This window comes from Meleagris gallopavo, chromosome 28, assembly GCF_905368555.1.
Source record: "Meleagris gallopavo chromosome 28, MGAL_WU_HG_1.1, whole genome shotgun sequence".
Taxonomy (NCBI): Eukaryota; Metazoa; Chordata; class Aves; order Galliformes; family Phasianidae; genus Meleagris; species Meleagris gallopavo.
This window is the reverse complement of record NC_139431.1, coordinates 4111203-4133379: the sequence shown is the minus strand read 5'-3', so window position 1 is coordinate 4133379 and position 22177 is coordinate 4111203. Positions and strand designations below refer to the sequence as shown.

Below are 22177 nucleotides of genomic sequence, written 5' to 3'. Positions count from 1 at the left end.
CTCGGCGCCATGCTGGGAGTGGCGCGGTGTGGCAGTGAGGTCAGGAAGTGGCGGAAGGGAGCCGGGAGAGCTCGCGTGCCTGAACCCGGCCGCTCCACAACCCACTTCCGGAAAGAGGCCCCGGAACCTGGATATTGCGCGGGGAGCGGCTGAGGCGCGGCGGCGCGTTATGTCGCTATGCGGGTTGCGGGGCCGCGGCGGGCAGGCGGCGGACTCGGGTTCGCAGGGTCCGTTCAGGTCGGTGCTTTGCGGGGGGCTGAAGGGAGAGCGGGGAGGAGCGGCCGGGCCCGGGGAGCGCTGCACCGAGCCGGGCTGGGCCTGACCGCTCCTCCTCCCCTCGGCCCGGTAGTGAGCTGTGCCGCCCCTGCGGGAGGTGGACACAGAGCTGTCCTTATTGACTTCCAGCCGGCGTTCTGAAGTAAGCATGCAGACTTCGAGGAAGGATTGAAAGGGGGATTGTTCCTTTTGTTTAAGGTCTGTAGCAAAGAAGACAGCTTGCCGTGCTGCACGCCTTGCTGGGAGCACACAGCAAAGTGAGGGTCGTGTGTGAGGCTGCCAGGACGTGACGGAGAGCTTGCAGGCAGCGACCTTTAGCGATGGGACAACAGCCTCCGAGCAGCAGGCTGACAAAGGTAACCGAGTCTTTGGGCTGTGAGGTCTCAAAGTCTCTTCACAACCCCATGAGGTTGGAGATAGGCATGCAGATCGCCGTGGATCTTGTATAGGATGCTTGCGACTGTCTTAGCTTGGCATAGAAGACTGCGGGAATCAGAGAGGTTGGAAGGGGCCTCTGGAGATTGAGTCCAACGTCTCTGTTAAAGGAGGTTCCTGACAGCAGGTTGCACAGGAAAGCATCCAGGCAGGTCTCAAAACATCTGCAGAGAAGATGACTTCACAGCCTGTTCCAGTGCTCCATCGCCCTCCCAGTGAAGAAGTTCTTTCGCATGTTTGTACGGAACTTTCTGTATTGCAGTTTTTGCCCATTGCTCCTCGTCCTGTTGCTGCATACTGCTGAAAAGAGCCTGGCCCTATCCATCTGACTTCTGCACTTAAGATCTTTGCAAACATTGAGGTCACCTCTCCGTCTTCTCCAGGTTGAACGGCCCCAGGTCTCTCAGCCTTTCCTATCAAAGGGGATGCATCCATGAATAAAACGTCTCTGCTTCAGAAATAAAGCTTTGGAGATAGAAGAGCTGTTGCAGTAGAAAATGAAAGTTCTGTTCAGACTGGAAAAATGGAGTTCCCTGTATGTTCTGTATCCAAAACTTCCCCTGAAGCTAAGCAGAATGTTTGTGTTTGACCTCACTGAAGTGCGTAGCGTTTGGTTCCCAATAAAGCTTTTCTCACTCAAAAGGCTGCTGAGCTCAGTGTTGGTTAAAATGCAATATCAGTGCCAAATTCCTGTCCTTTTTCTGGGGTGTGCTGAGGGGTGTGCTCCTTTCTTCATTGCCTGCTGTTCCCAAGGAAAGCAGTGTGCTATCTCCCAGCCTACAGAATGGGATTTGCAAGAGTTCCATCTCCTGGTCGTTGATGTTTCACTTACTTTTCTGTGTAAACTCACTGCAAGTTTATTAAATTTGTGAAGCTGAAAACCACTACGTTTTGTGACTTCTCCCAGCAAACACTTTGCATGAGTTGAAAGCAATTTAACTTTGAGTAGGATGAGCGATGTCCTCTCTGCATCAAATAATTAAGTAACTAAAATATTGTTGCAGAGTAAGTCATACTTTCGCTATTTTTAAGAGTTCACTTTTCACAACTCATCAAAGAGAGTAATGCTTTAGTTCTCTTCAAGCCAAAACTTTTTTTTCAAGTGTTGATCCCAAACCAATGTAGAAGAAAATATATTTTCAGGCTCTGCTGGTGCCATTAAAAGCTCCCAATTGAGTTTTCTCCAGCAGAAGTGTAATTGCTTTCTATTTTAAAGCCAAAGTACTTTGCACACTTTGTTCTTTCTGTTTCAAACAAGTGATTGTAAACAAGTGATAACTGAGATTCTTTGCCTTTTACCCTCCTGTTTAGGAAAGGGAGGATCCAGCTTTTCTGGGAAGATAAGTGCTTCTATGGCTGTTTGAGGGAAAGCTTGATTAGTAGCAACATTCAAGTGACAGTTCTGCCTTCTGCATGGCTATATTCCTTGAGAAGGTGCAACAAAGGAAGGGGACAGCTCGTTAGACCAGTGTGGACTTTGAGGCAGTGCTAATAGCATCATTCTTTTTAACTGTTTCAGGAGAAAAGGTAATTGAAGAGCAAGTCACTGAAACTGAAGATGAAAACACAGTGTACATCCATCCCGTGATAGTTCAGAAAGGTGAGAACCATGCATTCACCTTTGTTTAGAAGGGTGCTGGTGTGACTGAAACCATCTGTGTCCTGACAGTTGTGCTGTAGCTCTGAGCCCATCTGAGGTAGGGTTTTCTTGTCCAGCTGAATGAACAAGAACAAAGGACATGTGGTTTCCTGCAGGGTTCTTAGCAATTTGACAAGAAGCTAAATTTGCTGGTGCAGCAAGCAAAACGTGTTACATGTTTCACCTCACACATATTGTGAGTTCGATAGATAACAAATCTACAAGCGAGACCAGTAATCTGTGTGCTGTGGTTTTGCTAACTGCAGAGCCCAAACAAATTTTGTTTCACCTAGGAGCAGTTGGACAGGAGTTTCTGTGAACTGTAAGATAATATATTATTCCTGGATTAGATGTTTGAGGGGGAAGATGTTTTGAGAGGGAGGGTAGGGATTGTTGGAAGCCATGTCACCATGGTTGTACATCTGAGACATGATGTAAGTGGTGAGCATTACCTCAAAGAGCCAAAGAGGTGCCATAAAATTATTCACAAAACATTAAAAACCTTGAAGTTTAGGGATGAGGGGCTCAGGTGGTGTCTTAAAACTATAGTTGTGGTTGACTTTCAACACAAGCAGGCAGCCCTGCCCCATGTGCTTCTCTGGGTATGAATACTGCAGTGCTCGGGAACTAATGTGCTACCCCCTCCATCCCATCTGAGTCTTCCAGTAATGTGCTTGGAATTTTTTTTCTCCTTCTTTCAGATTTTGTAGCTTTTGAAGATGGACAGCCAGTAGTTTTGGAAGACAGGCGTATGGCCTACATACCTAAAGGTAAAGAATATTCCCCATTCTTTCCTTGGCAGCTGGGGCAAAAGCTGCTGAAGTGTTGCAGATTTCCAAGGCTGGAGGTAGCCTGGGGAGGTGAAGAGTGGTTTACACTCAGCAGCCCTTCTACATTTGATTTTGTCTATTTGTCTTGCAGAAGGTTTTGATTCCAGCACTTCAGAGTCTGTCCAGCCAGAGGATGGCTCCACCACCAACAGCCATTCTCCTGCCATCGTGCTCCCTGACAGCCCCATCATGGAAATGCAGGCAGAAACTGGGCAAGAGGAGAAAGACGATGCCTTTGATGTCAGGACCATTAATGCATTAAAGCAGTATGCCAACAAGGTGAAGATGCAATTGTTTCCTTAATGGTCTTCCAGCAGCACTGAGGGACTGTGGTATTTCACATTTGACCTGGAGTTTAAGTTGTCTCCTTTAAGTTGCACTTATGTACAAATTAGAAGTGCACAAAGTAGTACACAGAGTAGTGCCAACTTTGGGAAGATAAGCTGGTCAGGACTTCTGTGGTGTCACCACTGACAGGTGGCTGACAAGGACCTGGAATGGTGGCAGGTTCTTTCTGCAGCACCTACCCAGTACCCACAGAGTGCTGGGCCTTTTACTCTGCAGGCACAGATTTGAGAAAGCAGAGCTGCTATGATACAGCTCAGATTTTTTCCAAGGTAGGAAATGTGAACTAGGAATGGGAAATGCTGGTTTCTAGAGCCCTGTTCTGTAACCTGTGTTGCACCATAAGTGTGCAAGCTGTGTTTGTAGAAAAACACTTTTGTGGGGACAATTGAAGGACTGTGTATGTATGGTAAGGAAACAAATAATCCAAATGGGCTTTGGTGGCAGCTGCTGTGGTGGCTGTCTGAATTAATTTCCACTCATTGGCTTGACAGCATTTGCAGGAGCAGGAAGTGCACAGCAATGAGAAGAGGATACGAGCTGCCCATAAAGCACACCGCTGTGGGTACACAGGCTGTGGTCGCATCTACACCACTGTCCAACATCTGAAGGTAAAGCAGCTAACATGCAGTTGCAGACTGCAGACCAAATATGCCCCCATGTTCTAGTGCCAGATCAGAGTGTTCCTATACAAAGGAAGAAGGAAATGCTCCATTGGAAAAGGTCAGGTGTTTCAGGGGAAAGGTCAGGATGCCCTTTGGCACTGACACATCATTCTGCAGTAAGTTTTTCTCTGAGGACTTTAAGGAGGTGCTTTTAACCTTGAAGAGCCAGGAAAAAGTATCCGTAATTTGGAATAAATCAAACGGGAATGTATCATTGAGAAGAGGCTTTGTCCCATGAAAGAGACAGGTTTGTTAACCGGTCAATACGAAATCCAGCAGAGAACTTCGGATTCTCTCCAGCTGCTACATTTCCCCATGCTGTTTTCCTTACCCCTTTGTCATGGACCGTAGAGGACCCATGCTTTCTATTCCAGGTACATGAACGTTCTCATACAGGTGACTGGCCATATGCATGTCACTTCCCAAGTTGTGGGAAGACATTTACAACAGTTAACAGTTTCTCTCATGTGAAAATTCTGTCTTCAGTCTTATCAAAATCACCTTGAGAATATCAGCCCTTCTTTCCAGCAGACCACAATAAGCACAGCTCTTAACGCCTTCTGATAAGGAATTGCAATACGGGAGGCTGCTCAGGACTGAACTGATTACAGGCAGCTTAAAGAAGTTAAAAGAAGAAACTGAGTAGTCAGGGGTGTTGTGAGGCTCTTTGGATATTTCTTCCCCTTCAGCTTTGTGAACACAGGACAGACACGCACTGAGAGCTGTTACACAGCTTGCAATCTTAGTTCCTTCTCATTGTAAAATTAATTTTGTGGTTTCTTTACTGGGCAGCGTACGGGCAGAAGACCCACATGAAAATACATACTAGTGAGAAACCATTCAAGTGCCCAGAAGACTCATGTAGCAAAGCCTTCAGAGCTTCTGGCGATCTACAGAAACACAGGTGGCACTATAAGAGAACTGAGCTGCCTATCGAGAGGGCTTCAAGATCAAGTACTGCTTCAGCCTCTTGTATCTGGGGTGAAGCAAGGAAGAGCTGAAGTTGTCAGATGGAAGTAGCTGGGCAGCAGAAGAAGCACTTGGGATCCTCAACTCAGTTGCTAACAGCTCAGCGAAAGAGATAAGGATGCCGGTTTTACTGGGGGAAATGAGCATTTGGTTGGGACTGACCTGAGATCTCATTGGTGTCATACTGTGGAGGTGTGTGGGGAGCTCAGAGAGCTGCAGTCTGGCAGGGCTCTCACCAGCATTACTCTGTCACTGCAGGGGTGCATCCCTTCAAGTGCCCGTTTGAGTACTGCGACCGCTCTTTTACCACCTCCCACATCCTCAGGGTTCACATCCGAACGCACACAGGCGAGCGTCCCTACAGCTGTCCAGAGCCCATGTGTGGAAGGAGCTTCACCAGCGTCACCAATTACAAGAACCACACAAGAATTCACACAGGTAAGCAGGGAAGGGGGTGAAAAGACAGACGGCTCCTCCCCAGTCAGCTGCCTGCACTGATGATGTGTGGCAGCTGGGAAATCTTCGGGACTGAAACGATCGTTTCTGGGACAGGCATTGCAGTTTCAGGGTAGCCAGGTAATTAAAAGAAATAGGAAGTGCTTTATTGGGCTGATTGTTCCACTCGTTCCAGTGGTCTGCCTTCAGCTATTCTCTTTTGTTAGGGAATCTCTTAGCAGGGCATGATGAGGCCGAGTGGGTTAAGCTCTGCACTGTGGCCTCTGCCCTAGGGGAGAAGCCATATGCCTGCCCTGTGCCGGGCTGTGGGAAGTGCTTCACAGAGTACTCCAGCCTCTACAAGCACCAGGTGGTGCACACACGCAGCAGGCCCTACTCCTGCAAGATCTGTGGGAAGGCCTACAGCCAGAAATCTACGCTGGGTCCACACAGGTGCAGCGGCCGCAGAGAACTGGAGGCCACAGAGGAGAGCGAAGAAGTCCAGCAGCAGCTGGAGGGTGAGCAGTCACTTCCACATCACTTGCGGTGTGTCATGCCCTGTGGCAGAGGGGAGACAGATGGCAGCAAGGGAGCAGGGGTCTGCATCTGCTGTCCTTCTTCAGACCTGAATTGGTGTTGTGGCTGTCCACCTCACTCATAAAGCCCAGATTCACGTCACAGCCAAGAGCAAAGTTCTCCCTGTGGTCCTAGCTATATGTCATCAGCTGAGAGTGGACTGTATCCAGCTGTGTACAGGGAGAGATAAAGGTCCTTCTCTCCACGCTAGCACTGGGCTATTGTTATGATCTTTTGCTCCTCTTTGTTGGCCCTTCAATGACCAGGCAGGTCCCAGGGTCAGATATGCACTTTCCTGCTCTCTCCCATTTTACTCTTTGCTTTCCCTGACTTAGTTGCTATTGAAGGAGGCTCCCCCCATGAAGAGGCAGCATGTTGCTTTCCTATCAGAGATGGAGAAAGACAAGGATGAGGAGGAATATGATGATGGTATGCCTACACAGGTCTCACTTATCTCTCAGGATGAGACAGAGCAGGTATGAACATTAACAGCCTCCAGTACTTGAGGGAGAGCAGTTACCCAAGTGAGGTTCTGCCTCTCCCTAGCTTGTTCTGCATCCCTTTAGGCACTTCCTGAAGCCACTAAACAGGATGTCCCCTCGGGGGCCGGATCTCAGCTTGGTCTTCTCTATAAGGCTTTTTTTTCTGTGTAAAACAGACCCTGGGACCCTGGGGCTCTGTCTGTCATGATGGTTCCCCCCTTATAGTCCTATCCCACTGCTGCAGCCTTGATGTGAAGGGTAACTCACAGGCTTCTGGTCACCACTTGCCTTGCTGGACAGGGTCTTGCAGGCATTTGTCTGGGCTTATGTGCTGCGCCTGCCAGCCCTCGCCTCCTGCACAGCTGTCAGAAAGCAGCTCCCACTCTTTGCTGACACAGGCTGGATTTGGAGATTGTTTTTCCGTAGTTTGTAAACAGCAGTGCTTTTCTTGCACATACTTCCCTGCACGAGCTGCCTGTCTGCTGATTGAGAAGACCTTCTGTGGCTCGGGGCAGAGGAAGCAGCTGCCAGGAGTGCGGTTTGTTTCCTCTTAGCATGAGGAGCTGCTTGCGTGAGCTGTGCCCAGAGAGAAGATGCTAAATGGAAAGGGAGGTCTTGTTGAAGGGAGTGAGCTGGAGACCAGGGATCTGTGAGGGCTCCATTGATTCTGTCTGTGATCCTGGGCAAAGTCCTTGGAGTTCTCTGTGCCTTAGGTCTTGCACAATTCTATGATTCTATGAGGGAGGAGAGAATATTTTAGCCTTTCTCTTGCTAAAATCAGGTGTTGTATAAGGCTTCCTGAGAAGCCAGCCTTGATGAGAGCGTCTGTTTTTGTCCTGCCAGATCAGCTTGTCACAGGAAGACCTGCAGGCCCTGGGCAGTGCAGTCAGCGTGGTGATACAAATCAGTGCCCGAGGAAGAGTTTGTGGGTGGTGACATGCACACCATGACTGTGATCAACACTGATAGCACTGAGATACAGCCGGTATGGGCAGAAGCAAGGCCTTCCCTCTTCCCTGCAGAAGAACTGCCTACTGGGAGGGAATCCCACTTTCTTTTATGACACAGTTGTCTTGTGTCTTAACTTTTCCTAGGTTACCATAGTCACCTCTGGGCCAGTCATGTCTGAAGAGTCAGCCATTGCATCCCTCTGTCATCGGCAGGTGGCATTGTTGGCAACCCCCAGTGGTGCCCACATTGCAGTGCAGGTACCACACGGCGCCCTGAGCAAGCCTGAGCATTGCTCCTGCCACCTTCACTGTGTACATCCCCACCTACTCACCGACTTCAGTCTCTTGCTTTGCATCTCCTCCTGCCTAGATTGCTTGCTCCTTAACTCCCATATCCCTTGCGTGTGGAGGGGAACAGGGATGCCCTGCTTGGGTTGCAGAATGTTCCTTCATAAGCAGCCTTTCCCCATCACAGCAGTGTCTCTCTGCTTTGCTGCTCTGCTGCCAGTCAGTCCCTCACACCTCTGTCCTCTGGGGCAAGGCCAACCCTCCTGAGCACACTTTTTGGGAGGGCAATGTTATCTCTGACTTTTCTCCCCTAGCTTGAAGAGCAGCAGAGCCTGGAGAACACCATCAGTATGACGGCAGCAGCAATCCAGCATGAACCTGTAACACTGGACACAGCCATGGCCGAGAATGGCTGCTGAGACCCTGCAGAGCCTCCCAGGCAGGAAGAGCAGGCAGCCGAGCCCGTTCCTCCATGGGTGCATCAGGATCTGCAGGACCTGGGCCAGCAGGCACGTGGAAGATGTGCAGTAGAGGAGTGAGGGAAGGAGTCTGAGAGCAGCTGGCTTGTGATGTGCAGCAAACAGGCGGTGAGAGCCAGTGCTGGCAGTGTTGGGCTGCCAGGGTGACCGTGCCAGAAGGGTTCTTCTCTCCATGAGCAGAGTCTATGACAGCTGCTACCTTCTGCTGGAGGCTCTGCTGTTTTCCTTGGCTCAGAGCAGCAGCTTTCCTGCCCCTTGCTGTGGACATTTGTCATTGTTTTATGATTTAAATTATCGGAATTCCACATCGTAATATCATGTAGTGTGCTGGGAGTTAAAGTTAATGTTCCTGTTCCATGGACTGCTGATATTTCCAGGTACCTGGTTCTCAGAAGAGAAGAACATCGCCCAGAGAACATCTCAGAAGATCATCTCCTAGAAGACTTTCACTGTTCTGTTTCCATTTTCCATTTAGAGGGAAAGATAAAACTGTTTGCAGGTCGAGACACCTCCCCTTTTACTGTTTATCTCTGCAGTGTATGCTCCCTGGCTGTCTCGCCTTCAGCATTGGAGTAAGGCCTTTGGTTTTGGACACACTTTCTAGTTTTATTTGATTTCTTACCCTCAATTCCAATTATATTGTATTATATCGTATTATCTTGCATTACAATATCATATTTAGTAAATCAGTTTTTCTCCCTTGGCTAATTGCCACTGTTGGCTTTGTCAGGCCTATCTTCCTACGTTTTTTTCCCCTTTTCTACCTTCCCCCTCTCCTGAGGTGTTGGTCTGTGGAGCCCCCCACCCCATTAGTCTGGAGGAGATGGCAGAGTATCTTCTGTTTACTTCATGCCTAAGATTTCCAAGACTGCTGGTCTAATGAAGCAGATACGGCGCTACAAAGATTTCAACTCTAGGAATGCAGAATTTTTTTTGAGAGGCACTTTCTGTCCCCTCCCTCTAAAAATGGTCCAGCGTTCCCCATTTCTGCCAAATCCTCTGTCTAAAAAGCAAGTGGGCAGCAAAGCAATAAAGCCCAATCAGAGGGTGGCCCTGGGCTGGGTGGTGGAACGGCAGCAATGTTCTGATGCTGGAAGCCAGTGTCCCCATGGATGCACACTGAGCGTGTGGCAGGAATTCTCCCATCTAATACCACTCTCAAAGCAAACTGTGTTGGCAGACCCAGTGCTGTGGAGCAGCAGGGGATGGCAGGGTGAGTTGGCTTCTATTATTTTGCAGATGTCAGGGTTAAGGCAGTGCAGACCAGGTGCTCTCCCAAAGCTGTGATCATCCCAGGACTGTGCTGAGGGCTGTGAGAAGTGGCTTCCCAGGTACTTAAAAGCAGTGCTGTGAGCCCCACATCAGGGCTTGGCACCTCTGAGGGCTCCTGTAAACTTCAGGTTAGGGAATGATGCCACTCACTACAAGAAAATACATCTGTGAGCGTCTCTTTGCTCGGGACAGACCTAGGCTGGCATCCGCTGCCCAGCAGGGGTAACGGCAGCACCTGAGCCCATAGGAGTCCGTGGGCAAAGCCGGCACAGAGCAGCGGCAGAGGCTGCGAACCATCACGTGTTTATTTGCCCCACGTACTTCGGAAGTTCGCTTCTGCAGAGGAAAAGGGACGGGTGGGCCGTGTCAAACCACCCCCACCACCTGCAACGCATTGCAGCCCTGCTCCCCTTCCTTGGGCCTCGTCCTCTCCAAACAGCCCCTGCTGCTGCGGGGGGGGGAGGAGGGAAGCTCTCCATCTCACCCCAAGAAGAGGAAGCTGCTATTTTAGGCAAGGAGGAAACTTTTCTTTCGCACAAACGCTGAAGCTGAACCAGCAAAGGGTCGCGAATCCCTGCCAATCCCTTCTCCGTGCGCTCTCACTGCGCTCCTCGCCATCTCTGGGTTCCTGCGGGGCGGCGGTGGGAGCAAAGCGGTGCCCGGAGCGCAGCGCAGCCCCACGCAGATGGCGCTGCTGCTCCGCGCACGGCCGGAGCCGCTCGGGGCTCTCGGTGCAATCGGTTTCCTGAAACCGGATTCACAACGTTGACAGAACGGCCGCTGTCACCGCCGCTTGTAGCCATGGACCTGAGAGCTGAGCTGCTCAAGTCCATTTGGTACGCCTTCACCGCTCTGGATGTGGAGAAGAGCGGCAAAGTGTCCAAATCTCAGCTCAAAGTGAGTAACCGGGGGAGCCGGGGGGGTTCGGGGAGGCTGTGGGGTTCCAGAGATGCTCTGCAAGTCCGTGGGGTCCCGGAGAGGTTCAGTGCTGAGGGGTGGAGGGCTGCGCTGTTGTGCCACATGCGGTGCCCTGAAGTTCTCCTTCTGTGTCTCACCTCCATTTTAAGCATTAAAAACTGTGCGTAGGGGGGGAAAGTAGCAAAGAATCAACATTCAAATCTGTTTTCAGTGTGAAAATGGGGGAGAAATTGGATCTTTTTTCGTGGCTTTGGTTTCTTATGCTGTCTGTGCCCACCTATCAGCCCAAACTCGGGCTGTTTTCTCACCCCGATGCACCCATGGTGCCTCTTCCTGTGCAGCACAGGGTCGGAAGGTGGAGGGAGAAGGTTCTAAATACGATGGCTGCTCTGTGCTCAGGGCCAGCAGTAACACATCTCTGCTCCAAAATGCCGACCTCCCCTTCCCTCCATCCCCTCAGCACCTTTTAGAAGGCTCTGAGCTCAGTCCGTCCTCAGAAAGACTCATAAAGCTCATTTATCATCTCCAGGACTGGTGAAATCCACCAGGTTTCGCTAACAGGCAGCAATTATTTTAATTTTTTTTTTTTCTTTTGCAAACGCTGCAATTATTTTTGGTTGCTTAAAGTCTTGGCCCGGTTCTCATGGGGATGGATGTGCTGTTTTGGGGCTGCAGTGCAGAGAAGGGACCTGAGTTAGAAACGTGCAAAACACGGTAAAGTGTTGCATCAGGAGCCTGGGAGATGCGTTGTGAAACCCTACAGAGAAACCTCTTCTCCTCTTTTTTTCCTCCTGCTTTCAAGGGCTTCCCCCAGGGCAGATAATGGGGAGCTGGGGACCTGCATGGCACCCCCTGTAGCCTGGCTGCAGGACCCCAGTGGGGCTGGGTTCCTCTTGAAGGCTTTCAGAGCAGAGGGCTGTGTGGGGCCATTTTCTTTTTAAGACACCTGGAAGTGTAGAAATGGCTGAAGAAATCCAGGAAAATCCCAAAGCAAACCAAGGACAGGTGCTGAGCCTGAATCCCTGCCCCAATGGAGCACACCTTGCTCCAAAAGCACCGATGTCACCACGTGCAGCACTCATCTCACAAGCTCTGTGTCGGGATGGTGGTGCTGAGCTCATGAAGACACCGAGTTTCACAGCAGTTTCCTAGAGAGCCCATGCAGCTGCGAGCCCCTCATGCAAAGGCTGAGCACTGCATCCCCATGGTGACTTAATCCAGAGCTGAGCACAGATTCACCCCACGCTGTTCTCCCACCCGGCCCGAAATGGGAATGTGGCTGCAGGAGAGGCTCTGCACACCCACACGGTGCTGGGAACACCCAAGCAGTGTTTGTTCCACTGTGTTTCAAAGCTCAGCAGCTTTCCACCCCTCATTTCCATTGCCCATCATCGCCAGTCTTTGCTTGCTGTAGAATTTAGGGCTGCCCACCCCACGTTGGGTTCAGCAGTTGAGTTCTTTACATGCACTCCTACTACTTGGGTGCTGTACACATACTTGCTTCTGTGGGAGAAACTGTGTGTGTACATCTGTGTGACATAGGTGGGTATCTGCAGAGGAAGGAAGGACAGTTTTGTGGTTAAGTGCTATGAGCTGAGAGATGTGGGGTGTTCTGTTCCCAGCATTGCGCTTCCTGATGCTGCCATGAGCTCTGCCTACAAGCTGCACGCTGCTTGGGGTTGGAAATGCTGCTGGAAAACTTTGAAAAACCCAAATTTGGGGCAGTCCCAACTGGGCTTGGTCATACTCCAGGCTTGGCTTCTCAAGAAAACGTGGTTGGGAGATGGTGGTCCTAAGGCTGTGTGTTGGGGGGAGGGACTGGGGCGCACATCCTGTGCCTTTTGGGAGGCAGAAGCCCCATCCTGAAGGTCTCTGGGTATGGCGGGTGCCCTGGGGACCAGACAGGCTCAGTGCAGGCTGCTACAATGCCCTGGGGCAGGCGGGATGGAGCCGCATGGCTTGGACTGCAGCTCCTGTGCTTGTTGAATGCACAAAGGGCTCTTGGCACGGGCTGGTGCTGACAGTTTGGCCAACAAGAGGGCTGAGAGCAGCTCAGCTGGGTGAAAATCTCCTCTGAGGGGGAGCCCATAGGGCTGTGCTTGAACCATGGGGGCATGCAGACCCCGCTCACATTTCTATCGCTGCTGGCAGAGGTTTCTGGAAGCATCTGCCTGGGCTGGGCTCCCTGCAGCACCTCTGGGGATGCTGTGCTTTGAGCAAAGGGGAGAAACTGAGGCAGCAGCACAGCTCCCTGTGCTACGCCAGAAACCCATCCATGTGGGATTTGTGCCCGTTACGCAGAGCTGAGCTCTGATCCCAAAGTTCACCCCCAGTCTTGGCATCGCCCACTGCATCTCCCACGGGGGAGAAGATGAGAGGCTGCCATTCTTGGTGCTGTGACGTGTTCCACCCCCATGGTGGTGGGGAGGGATATAGGGTGCTCGTGGTGCTGGGCTGACCGCAGCTGCTCCCTCCACCCCTGCGCAGTGCAGAAAGGCAGCGTCACCAAAGCACTCTGCGGGCTGCACTTCAGTGGTCAGAGCATCCCTTCCCCTGTCAGCCCCTCTAGATTTTTCCCCTGTCAGGGCTGCGGGGTGTTTTCCTCCCTCCTCTGTCCCCATAGTGTTGGGGTAGCCCTGACCTCACGCATCCTGCATCCCTGGCTGGGGGTTTCCTCCCCATCTTGTCTTGTTTTTAATATTTAAGTGAGCGTTCCAGCAAGAAGCAGAACGTGCTTTGCAGTGTGTGGGAGCATATGGGGGGCTCAGGGTGCCAGCCATGGCTGGGTGCACACGTGAGACCCCCCTGTGGCTCACAGCATGCTTGGGTGGGCTCATCCCCACAGCGCATCCCTATGGCTCATGGGGCAGCGCTCAGCAGGACAGTGGCTTTGGAGCGTTGAGGGCTGTGGATGAGAGCCCTGCATGGAAAGGGGAGGGCATAGCTATGGTTCCCTGTTCTTGTTCTGGATTCTTAGGGCGTTTCCATCTCTCCCACCCCTGCGCAGCAGCCCCTAGGGCAGTGCCAAACCCCAAAGGGTGCAGCACAGCGCTCGGGGCTACAGCCCTCGTGGTGTCTGCACACCGGGTGGAGCCCTGCTGATAGCATCGCTCCGAAGGGGAAAAATGAGAAAGAAAATCCGGTTGAGCAAGAACCATCTCCAGCTGTGCGGCCCCTGGCAGCTCCTCTCCTTTGGGAGGAAATCTCCAGCCCCATCGCTTTGATGCGAGCCGTCCATCCAAGCCGTGTTGTACCACCTTGGGCATCTCCGTGGAGCACCTCCTGCTTGCTGGCAGCTCAAGCATAGTGACAGCATCCAAATTCCCAACATGTGGAAAATTCACGTGCTGCAAAGTGAGCTTTGTTTGGGGGGATCTGTTCTAAACCCAGTACCTGTGGTGTTTCTGGAGTTGGTGTGTGTGCAGATCACTGCTGGCCGCATTCCCTGCCAACAACATTTCATCTTCGTTTGTTTTAAACTTTATCTTATTTTCGTTTTTATGTCTTCTGGTGATACGCTTGCAGAAAGCAGCACAGCATTACAGCACAGCATTAAGCACAGCAGCGGGTTGGGTGCATTCATTCTTTTTTTAAGACATTGCCCAGAGCAGCTGCCAAGCAGCCTGGCTCGGGGCTGCTTATCTTGATCAAAGCATGTCCTGTTTGCTCTGTAATGTCTGAAAAAAAAAAAAAAAAAATTATCCACGTGCCAGCATAGGAAAGAATTGAACATTAGAAAATCCTCGCTCTTGGCTGTCTCCAGCTGACTTTTAAGGCTGGTTTTTGGGGATGCCATCCCAAGGCTTCACCCTGCTCTCCCCCTCGTGCCCCACCAGGTGCTGTCCCACAACCTGTACACGGTGCTGTGCATCCCCCACGACCCCGTGGCACTGGAGGAACATTTCCGAGATGATGACGACGGGCCGGTGTCCAGCCAGGGCTACATGCCCTACCTCAACAAATACATCCTGGACAAGGTGAGCCATGTCCCCCCCCTGGTTTGCAGGGCAGGGGGTTTGGTGAGCAAGGAGGAGATGGAGGAGGACAGGTTGGAAGCTCAGGGGGTTTCTCTCTTTTTCCGTGGCTCAAAAGCACCTTTGTTTCATGCGGTGCGGCTCAGTGCTTGTTTCCTCCAGGCACGTGAGGGCTGACAGCTTTCTTCCACTGCATGCTCTAAATACACTGGGGCCCAGCACAGGGGGCCATAACCCTTCCCTCCCTGCTGCCTCCCAAAAGGGCTCTGCATTAGGGAGCCCAGCACACCCCATTCCTCCCATTGCAGAGTGGCCCAAACCGTTGCATGTGGTTCTTTGGGAGGTGACCTTTAAACCGCCTTCTGGTCAAACTAATAAAATCCCATAGGCAGACTGAGAGGGGAAGCGGTTTTTCCTGGTAAGTGGGGCTCTCAGCTGTTCCTGGTACCCAGCACCCCGAGGTTTTGTTCCGGCTCTGCTGCTGCAGACTGTGGTTTGCTCACGTGCTGCTGCATGGCTGGGAAAGTGCTGGGCCAGACACGGCCAAGGGTCTGATCCCCACCTTCCAGTGACACAGCACAGCAGTGATGCATCATGCACAGACGTGACGAAGGCTTTTGGTGACCTCTGAAACCTGTGGACGGGCAGCAGGGCCAATGGAGGCATCATCCCTTCCTCTCGGGCTGCCTGCTTGTGGCATAGCACTTCCTTCACCGAACCTCAGTTCCTGTTTTCGTTCAAATGGGATAAGGAAAGTGACCCAAAGCCACCCAGACATTTGTCATATGGGTTTGGGGAAGCCCAGTGGTGTTGGCTATGCTTTGAGGTATGTTTTCTGCTGGTGCTCTGCAGTCCCATCCCTGGAGGTGCCCAAGGCCATAGATATAGGTGGGACTCTGGGCAGCCTGAGCTAATGGAGGCACCCAGCCCGTATCATGAGTGGGGCACGGGGGGCTGTAAGGTCACTTCCAACCCATCCGTCCTGTGGCTTCATGGTCTTTAAGGTCGCTTCCAACCCAAGTATTTCATGGTTCTATGATCTTTAAGACCCCTTCCGACCCAACCATCCCATAGCTCTATGATCTTTAAGGTCGCTTCCAACCCAAGCATTCTATGATTGATGAGTGCCACATGTGCAGCACCCTTGGCTGAGCTACCAGGCATATGGTGTGTTGTGATGCCCAGGTGCCTCTAGCACCTTCTCTACTGGTTGCCATGCCTAAAATCATCTGTGTAAGGGATCTGTGTTGAGGAATTGTCCTGGCACCACATGCCAGTGCCCCACCACTTGTGCAAATCAGCAGTGCTGGCAGGGACAGGAGGCCTCCGGTGTGGAGCTTTTGCCCTCCCTGCAGCCTTCCCCTTACAATCCTACAGCACATTCACCAGCCTGGGTCCTGTCTGCAGGTGGAGGAAGGTGCTTTTGTCAAAGAAAATTTTGATGAGCTCTGCTGGACTTTGACAGCGAAGAAAAATTACAAGCCTGACCGGAACGGGAATAGCGTTGTATCCCACCAGGATGCCTTCAAGCTCTGGTGTCTCTTCAACTTTCTGTCTGAAGACAAATATCCTCTCATCATGGTGCCAGATGAGGTAGGAGCCGCCTCTCCTGGGCTCGCTTTGGCTGACATGTCCCACTATCGCAACCCAGCACGTCCTTCCTGAGCTGCCTCATCACATCCTGTAAGATGTGGTGCCTCGGGGTGGGGGGAGCAGCCATGCCCATGGAGTGGGTGTGACTGGAGGAACCCTCTGAGATGCTGAAGCCTCTAGAGGAAAGATGTCTTGGAGGATGTGGTGTGTGCTGATCCACAGCATTCCTCCATGGTTGAATTTAGGTAGCTGGGAAACAACTGTGCCAACCTTCAGACTGTCAACCAAGGAGCATCCAAAGCTCAGCTCCATCTGTCTCTGCTACTGAAGCCCTTGTAGCTCACCCAGCAGTTGCATTGGCATGGTGTTGGAGGGCTCCTCCTAATATTCGTGGGGAGAAACAAAAGATAATGAGGAACAATTTAAATCTGTTGTTGTGATGGTGATGAGTTGCTCAGCCCATATCTCTCCCCATAAAGGCAGTGGCAGAGCAGATCCAGCTATCCCTATCTGTGCCACTGCCACCAAGAGCTCAGCCCCTGAGCAATACCCAGGGAATTAAGTGCGAGCACCTGGGGCCACTGGTGGTAATCCCCAAATTCCAGGCAGTATTTGGAGGAGGAGGCGTTCCCTTGTCCAGGGATCACGTGGAAGCCTCATGAGCTGGCTGGTAGAGGTGGGGAGCACCATAGCCAACAGCAGCCTCACCAGGTCCCACTGTAACAATCGAGGATGGAGCTCAGATGGGTGAGCAGCCCCAAAGCATCAACAGGCAAACAAATGGAAAAAAAAAAACAAAACACCCCAACAAACAAGAAAAGGCACCAAGAACTGAAAAGAAGTGCAGTGGTGTGCAGATGTACAAAGGCAACCGCACTTCCTGTGCCCTAGGAGAGGTGTTTCCTGTTCCTCAGACCAAATGAATCATCCTTCTACTCGCTGAGCTGAACTGAAAAAAAAAAAGGAAAAAAAAAAAAATAAATAAAACAAGTTGAATTATTATCCTCTCCCTAGATGGATGAGGAGAGAGGGAAATCCCACTGGGGTAGGGGACATTGCTGTGTCACACCTCAGTCACCTGCCCTCCTTGCTCTCAAGTTCTGTGGATACCAAAATAAGTTGTCCCAACATTATGTTGGGAAGATAGGACAAAGGGAAGTGGCTTTAAACTAAATGTTTAGATGAGATACGAGGAAAAAATTGTTTTCTGTGAGGGTGGTAAGGCCCTGGCACAGGCTGCCCAGGGAAGTGGTGATGCCCCATCCCTGGAAGTGCCCAAGGCCGAGGATGGGGTCCTGAGCAGCAGAGCTGGTGGGGGCACCCAGCCCATGGCAGGGGGCCTTAAAGGCCCTTCAAACCCAACCATTCTATGGTTCTATGATCTTTAAGGTTCCCTCCAACCCAGCCATCCCATGGTTCTATGATTCTACGTTATCATCAGCAATTCAAAACTATCAGCAATTGATAGTTTTGAAATGATGTTCACTTCCCTTGCAGGGACCCCTTCCCTGTTCCTTTTTTATGAGGTCAGTTGGAAACCAGAGCAGTGCTGTGGTCAGGGCTGTGGTCTGATCCCTGCTCTATGTGGGGACAGCAGTGCTTGGAAGTCCTACCTAAAGCATGACTTCTCTCTCTTTAGACAAACAAACCAAAAGCGTGTAGGCCTTTTGATTAAAAGGAGAATCCTCCATGCGATGGTCAAGCTCTGACCCAAAATCAATGTCCTGAGCCTGGAAAAGCTTGCCCATTTCCATCAACCGTCCCAAGCGGTGACACCTTTGTGATAAGGTTCCTGTATCTCCAGGCTGGAAAGGGATGTGGTTTTAGGTCCTCCAGAATGGGTTTTGTTGGTCCAAGTCGGTGGTAATGTGATGATTCTCACTTCTCCACGATGCTGAGCTCCCTGTCTCCACAGGTGGAGTACTTGCTAAAGAAGATCTGCACAGCCATGAATGTGGAGCTGAATTCCTGTGAGCTGGACGACTGCCTGTCCCAGGAACCACAGGGGCAGGGCGGCCTGACAGTCTGGCAGTTCCTGGACATGGTGAACTCGGGGCGGCTCCTGCGGGGCATCGAGCAGGAAGCCATCAGCATGGCAGTGGAGGAGGTGTACCAAGAGGTCATTGAGGACGTGCTCAAACAGGCAAGGAGCCCACGTGTCCTGGGGCATGGCTGAGAGAGCTGGTCCCCCTCTGGGGGATGTTTCTGGTCTTCTCCCAGTTGTTAAGGATGTGGTTTCCATGTCATTACACAACCACTCATCCTGCCCCCACGTCGTTTTTGAACCCTGTGTCTCCTGGGTGCAGGGCTACCTCTGGAAGAAGGGCCAGCTGAGGAGGAACTGGTCGGAGCGGTGGTTCATGCTAAAGCCCAGTGCCTTGTCCTACTACGTGAGTGAGGAACGGAAGGAAAAGAAGGGGAGCATCACCTTGGACAAGCACTGCTGTGTGGAGGTACAGCCTGGGCTCACAGCAGGAGCAACACCTCCCACATGCGTCTGGAGGCTTTTCTTGGTTCTCATCCCACTGGTTGTCCCCCATCCACATGGAAGTGATGCCATCCCATGTCCTCTCCCTGTAGGTGCTGCCTGACCGGGATGGGAAGAGGTGCATGTTCTGTGTGAAGACCTCATCCCGCACGTATGAGATGAGTGCTTCTGACACCCGGCAGCGCCAGGAATGGACGCTAGGTTCGTACACCATGCCCACTCTGTGCCCTGTCCCCAGCATCCCACGTCCCTCCTGACATCCTCCTTTTCCCTCTGCAGCCATCCAGACTGCCATTCGACTGCAGGCTGAAGGCAAGAAGTCCCTGCACAAAGACCTGAAGCAGAAGCGACGGGAGCAGCGCGAGCAACGGGAGCAGCGCAAGGCGGCCAAGGAGGAGGAAACACAGCGGCTCAAGCAGCTCCAGGAGGAGAAGGAGCGGAAACTGCAGGAGCTGGAGCTGCTGAAGGAGGCCCAGCGGCAGGCAGAGATACTGCTGCAGGAGGAGGAGCAGAGGCGGAGGCAGCAGCACGAGGAGATGCAAAGGACCCTGGAGATCCAGCTGCGGGAAGCCGAGCAGGTGGGGGTAAACCTAAAGCAGGTCCTGCAGTGGGGCTGCGTTGCTTGTCCCATCTCTGTCCCTTGGCCTGGTCAGCTTGGGGAGGGTTGACAGAGCTTTTAGGAGCATGTTCTCCTCTTGCAATAACACTGCTGGTAACTCTGGTGGTGGTGGTATGCAAGTGGTGTGTGACATGGGGACAAGGGACAGAGGGTCAGCACATGATACCCAAGGAACAAGATGCGGACAAACTGCTTGAGGGTGCACGAAGCTGAGAGACTGCTGGGCTGCCTAGGGAGCCTATTTCCATTCTTGCAGCTGATGCTGGCTCCTCAAGAAGCGTTCCTCTAAGCAGGGAAACAGCCTTGCCCTGGAGCTCTCCCCATGGGCTGTAGCATGTCAGGCACCCTGACAGCTCCTCTCCCCGCCACAGGCACGTGCCTCCATGCAGGCAGAGATGGTCCTGAAGGAAGAGGAGGCTGAGCGTCAGCGTAAGCGCATCATGGAACTGGAGGAGATGCAGGAGCGGCTCCAGGAGGCCCTGCAACAGGAGGTGAAAGCACGGCACGACGAGGAGTCCGTGAGATACGCACAGGCCAGGTAGGAGCAGAGCCTCCCTGCATCTTTTCCACCGGCCCTCCTCCCAGGGGCAGGGCTGTCAGAGATGCTCCCCAGGGTGATTAGCTGTCTTCAATTGCTCCCTGGGGAGCCAGCGTGCTTCTGATGCCAGAAGGAATGTGGGGAGCTGATGGATGAAGTGGCAGAGGGATGTCCTCACCTTGTGCGCTTTCTTGGCAGGCTATTGGCTGAGGAAGAGGAGAAGCTGAAGCAGCTGATGAAACTGAAGGAGGAGCAGGAGGAATACATCATCAAAACTCAGCTGGAGAAGCAAGTCCTCAAACAGGAGATGGAGAACAAGAACAAGTGTCTGGAAGAAGCCCAGAAGCAGCTGGAAGAAGTGAGAGTGAACAGGCAGCGGGTGGACCAAGACGTCATGGTGAGCATCACCATAGTGCCTCTTCCTATCACACTGCAAGACCCAGGGGACTTTCCAGGCCTCCCCTGAGTCACTTCCATGCTGGAGAGAACCTGGGGACCTGCTGTCACACAACCTCCTGCAGCCAGGCTGGGCTTCAGGGTTACATCAGCTGCAGCGGGGAGAGGAGATCTGAGGTTTGCTCCTGAAGGTTTGCAGAGCTGTGCCAGTCTGGTGATCAGCTCACAAAGCCACTGAAGCAGGGAAGAGGCTGTGGCCGCTCTGACTCCAGTTTGCTGCACTGGCAGATGCTATTTTGAGAAGTCTGCTGATGGGTGGGTGCTGGCATTTCCTCACTGCACAGCTCTGGGTTTTTCTGAGCGGTGCCATAGGGTGATTTGTTGCCCCTTGGCGTGTCCCTAAGAGGGCAGCAATGTCAGCCCTGGGGACGTGTGGAGCAGGGAGGGCTGGGAGCAGGAGGCGCAGAAGACCTCCATCTTAGAGGGAGCCTCCAGCCCGGGTTCAGGGAAGAGAAACTCCTGCCAGTGATGCTGGGTCCAACTCTGCTCTGTCTCTTTGCAGGCAGCCCAGCGGAAGCTGAGGCAGGCCAGCACCAACGTCAAGCACTGGAACGTGCAGATGAACCGCCTGATGCATCCAATCGAGCCAGGAGGTAGGAGACTTTCCCCATGGCAAGCAGCTCAGTGCTGCTGCTGGTTCTCCTGCCCTGTCCTCTTCTTTGGGATACTCAGAGAAGACAGACAATAGTTTTTTGTTTTTTTGTTTTTTTTGTTTTTTTAATCTGTTTCCAGACAAACGTACAAACATGAGTGGAGGAGGCTTTGCTGGCTACCCACCCCTCATGTGCCGGAGAGATTCCTCCCTCAAACTCAGGCAGAAAGTAGAGGATAAAGGCAGTGACCCCATGAGGGAAAGCAGCAAAGAGAACGTGAGCAATGGCGGGAGCAGCAGCCCACTGCCGTCTTCAGATGCAGACACCATGGCCACAGAGCCCTCCAACCAGTAGCAGGATGGCAGAGCCCAGCGGGGAGCTGCAGGGCCCAGCAGGCCTGGTCAGCATGGTCATCTCAGGTTGGAGATCAGCAGAGACCAGCACCAAGCCTATAGGTGACTGACTACATGTAGAGCAGAGGTGCTCCATGCTGCAGCCACAACATGCCAAGAACTCAGACAGCCCAACGTCAGGAGAACGCAGCAGGGCCATTTCCTCCTCTGGGCTGCCCAGGTGTGGGGTCTGGATTCAGCTCCCTGCACACCAGACGCTGGTTTCAACACTGCCTTAAGATGCCACCAGTGGGTCTGGACTGTGTGGCCCAGGACTGCCATTCCCCCTTGATTTCTACTGGCTGTGCCAGCAGCATCATCCACTGTGCCCTTGGACACGTTGTCCTCAAAAGGGGCCTCCAGGGCAGCTTTAGGGACTGAGCGGTGCCTTCTCACTACCCCTACACAAAGGGCACTTTTGGCAATGACCAGGTGGACCAATATGTCCTTAACTACACGTGCTTCCCTGAAGGTGGTTGTTAAGTCACTGGAGTCACATAGATGTCAATATAAACCAAGAAGTAATAAAGCTTTTGGAGCCACTGGCCCATAAACCTTATTCCCTGCACATCTGTGGCCCTGCAGGAACCCAATTTGCTTCGTGTGCAGTGTGCAGTTTGGATTCCCACCATAGAAAAGAGCCCAACCAATGAAAACTGACCCAGTGGAGTGTGGTTTGGTCTAGGAGGGCCAAGAGGGACAGAGAAGTGTCTGTAGATGATGAATTGCAAGGGGTATCCTCTGGGAGTGCCAGCACTTCCTTATAATTAATTTATAGGAAGGGAACCGTGCTCTGGACTAATGTCCTCACCCTTGAATTGCAGGAGTCCCTTTTCAGAGTCCCACTTCAGGTCCAGTCCAAGGCCTGCAGAAGGCAGTAGAAAGAATTCCCAAGGCAGCAGGGCTGGTTCTGCTCTGGCAGTAGGTGGCTGTGTCAGCTCCCTTCAGTGACGTCCTGCCTCCTT

General features: G+C 52.2%; 2 protein-coding genes across 2 annotated transcripts; both read left to right on the top strand.

Annotated features, from left to right (window-relative positions):
* The first annotated feature begins 9 nt into the window (after positions 1–9).
* On the top strand, positions 10–9085 carry ZNF76 (zinc finger protein 76). Its single transcript, XM_085210292.1, is given in 12 exon segments — positions 10–237; positions 475–632; positions 2231–2311; positions 3052–3120; positions 3272–3459; positions 4020–4136; positions 5418–5597; positions 6506–6646; positions 7496–7554; positions 7556–7637; positions 7747–7860; positions 8205–9085. Coding segments are annotated over 9 exon segments (1005 nt in total). The 5' UTR covers positions 10–237; positions 475–632; positions 2231–2311; positions 3052–3101; the 3' UTR covers positions 8310–9085.
* A 982-nt stretch (positions 9086–10067) lies between these two features.
* DEF6 (DEF6 guanine nucleotide exchange factor) lies at positions 10068–21771 on the top strand. Its single transcript, XM_003212963.5, has 11 exons — positions 10068–10538; positions 14396–14536; positions 15941–16126; positions 18042–18269; positions 18433–18579; positions 18707–18815; positions 18894–19192; positions 19605–19771; positions 19970–20168; positions 20730–20820; positions 20960–21771. Exons 1-11 carry the CDS (start codon positions 10443–10445, stop codon positions 21172–21174), a joined length of 1878 nt encoding a protein of 625 aa, XP_003213011.3. The 5' UTR covers positions 10068–10442; the 3' UTR covers positions 21175–21771.
* Positions 21772–22177: the final 406 nt, after the last annotated feature.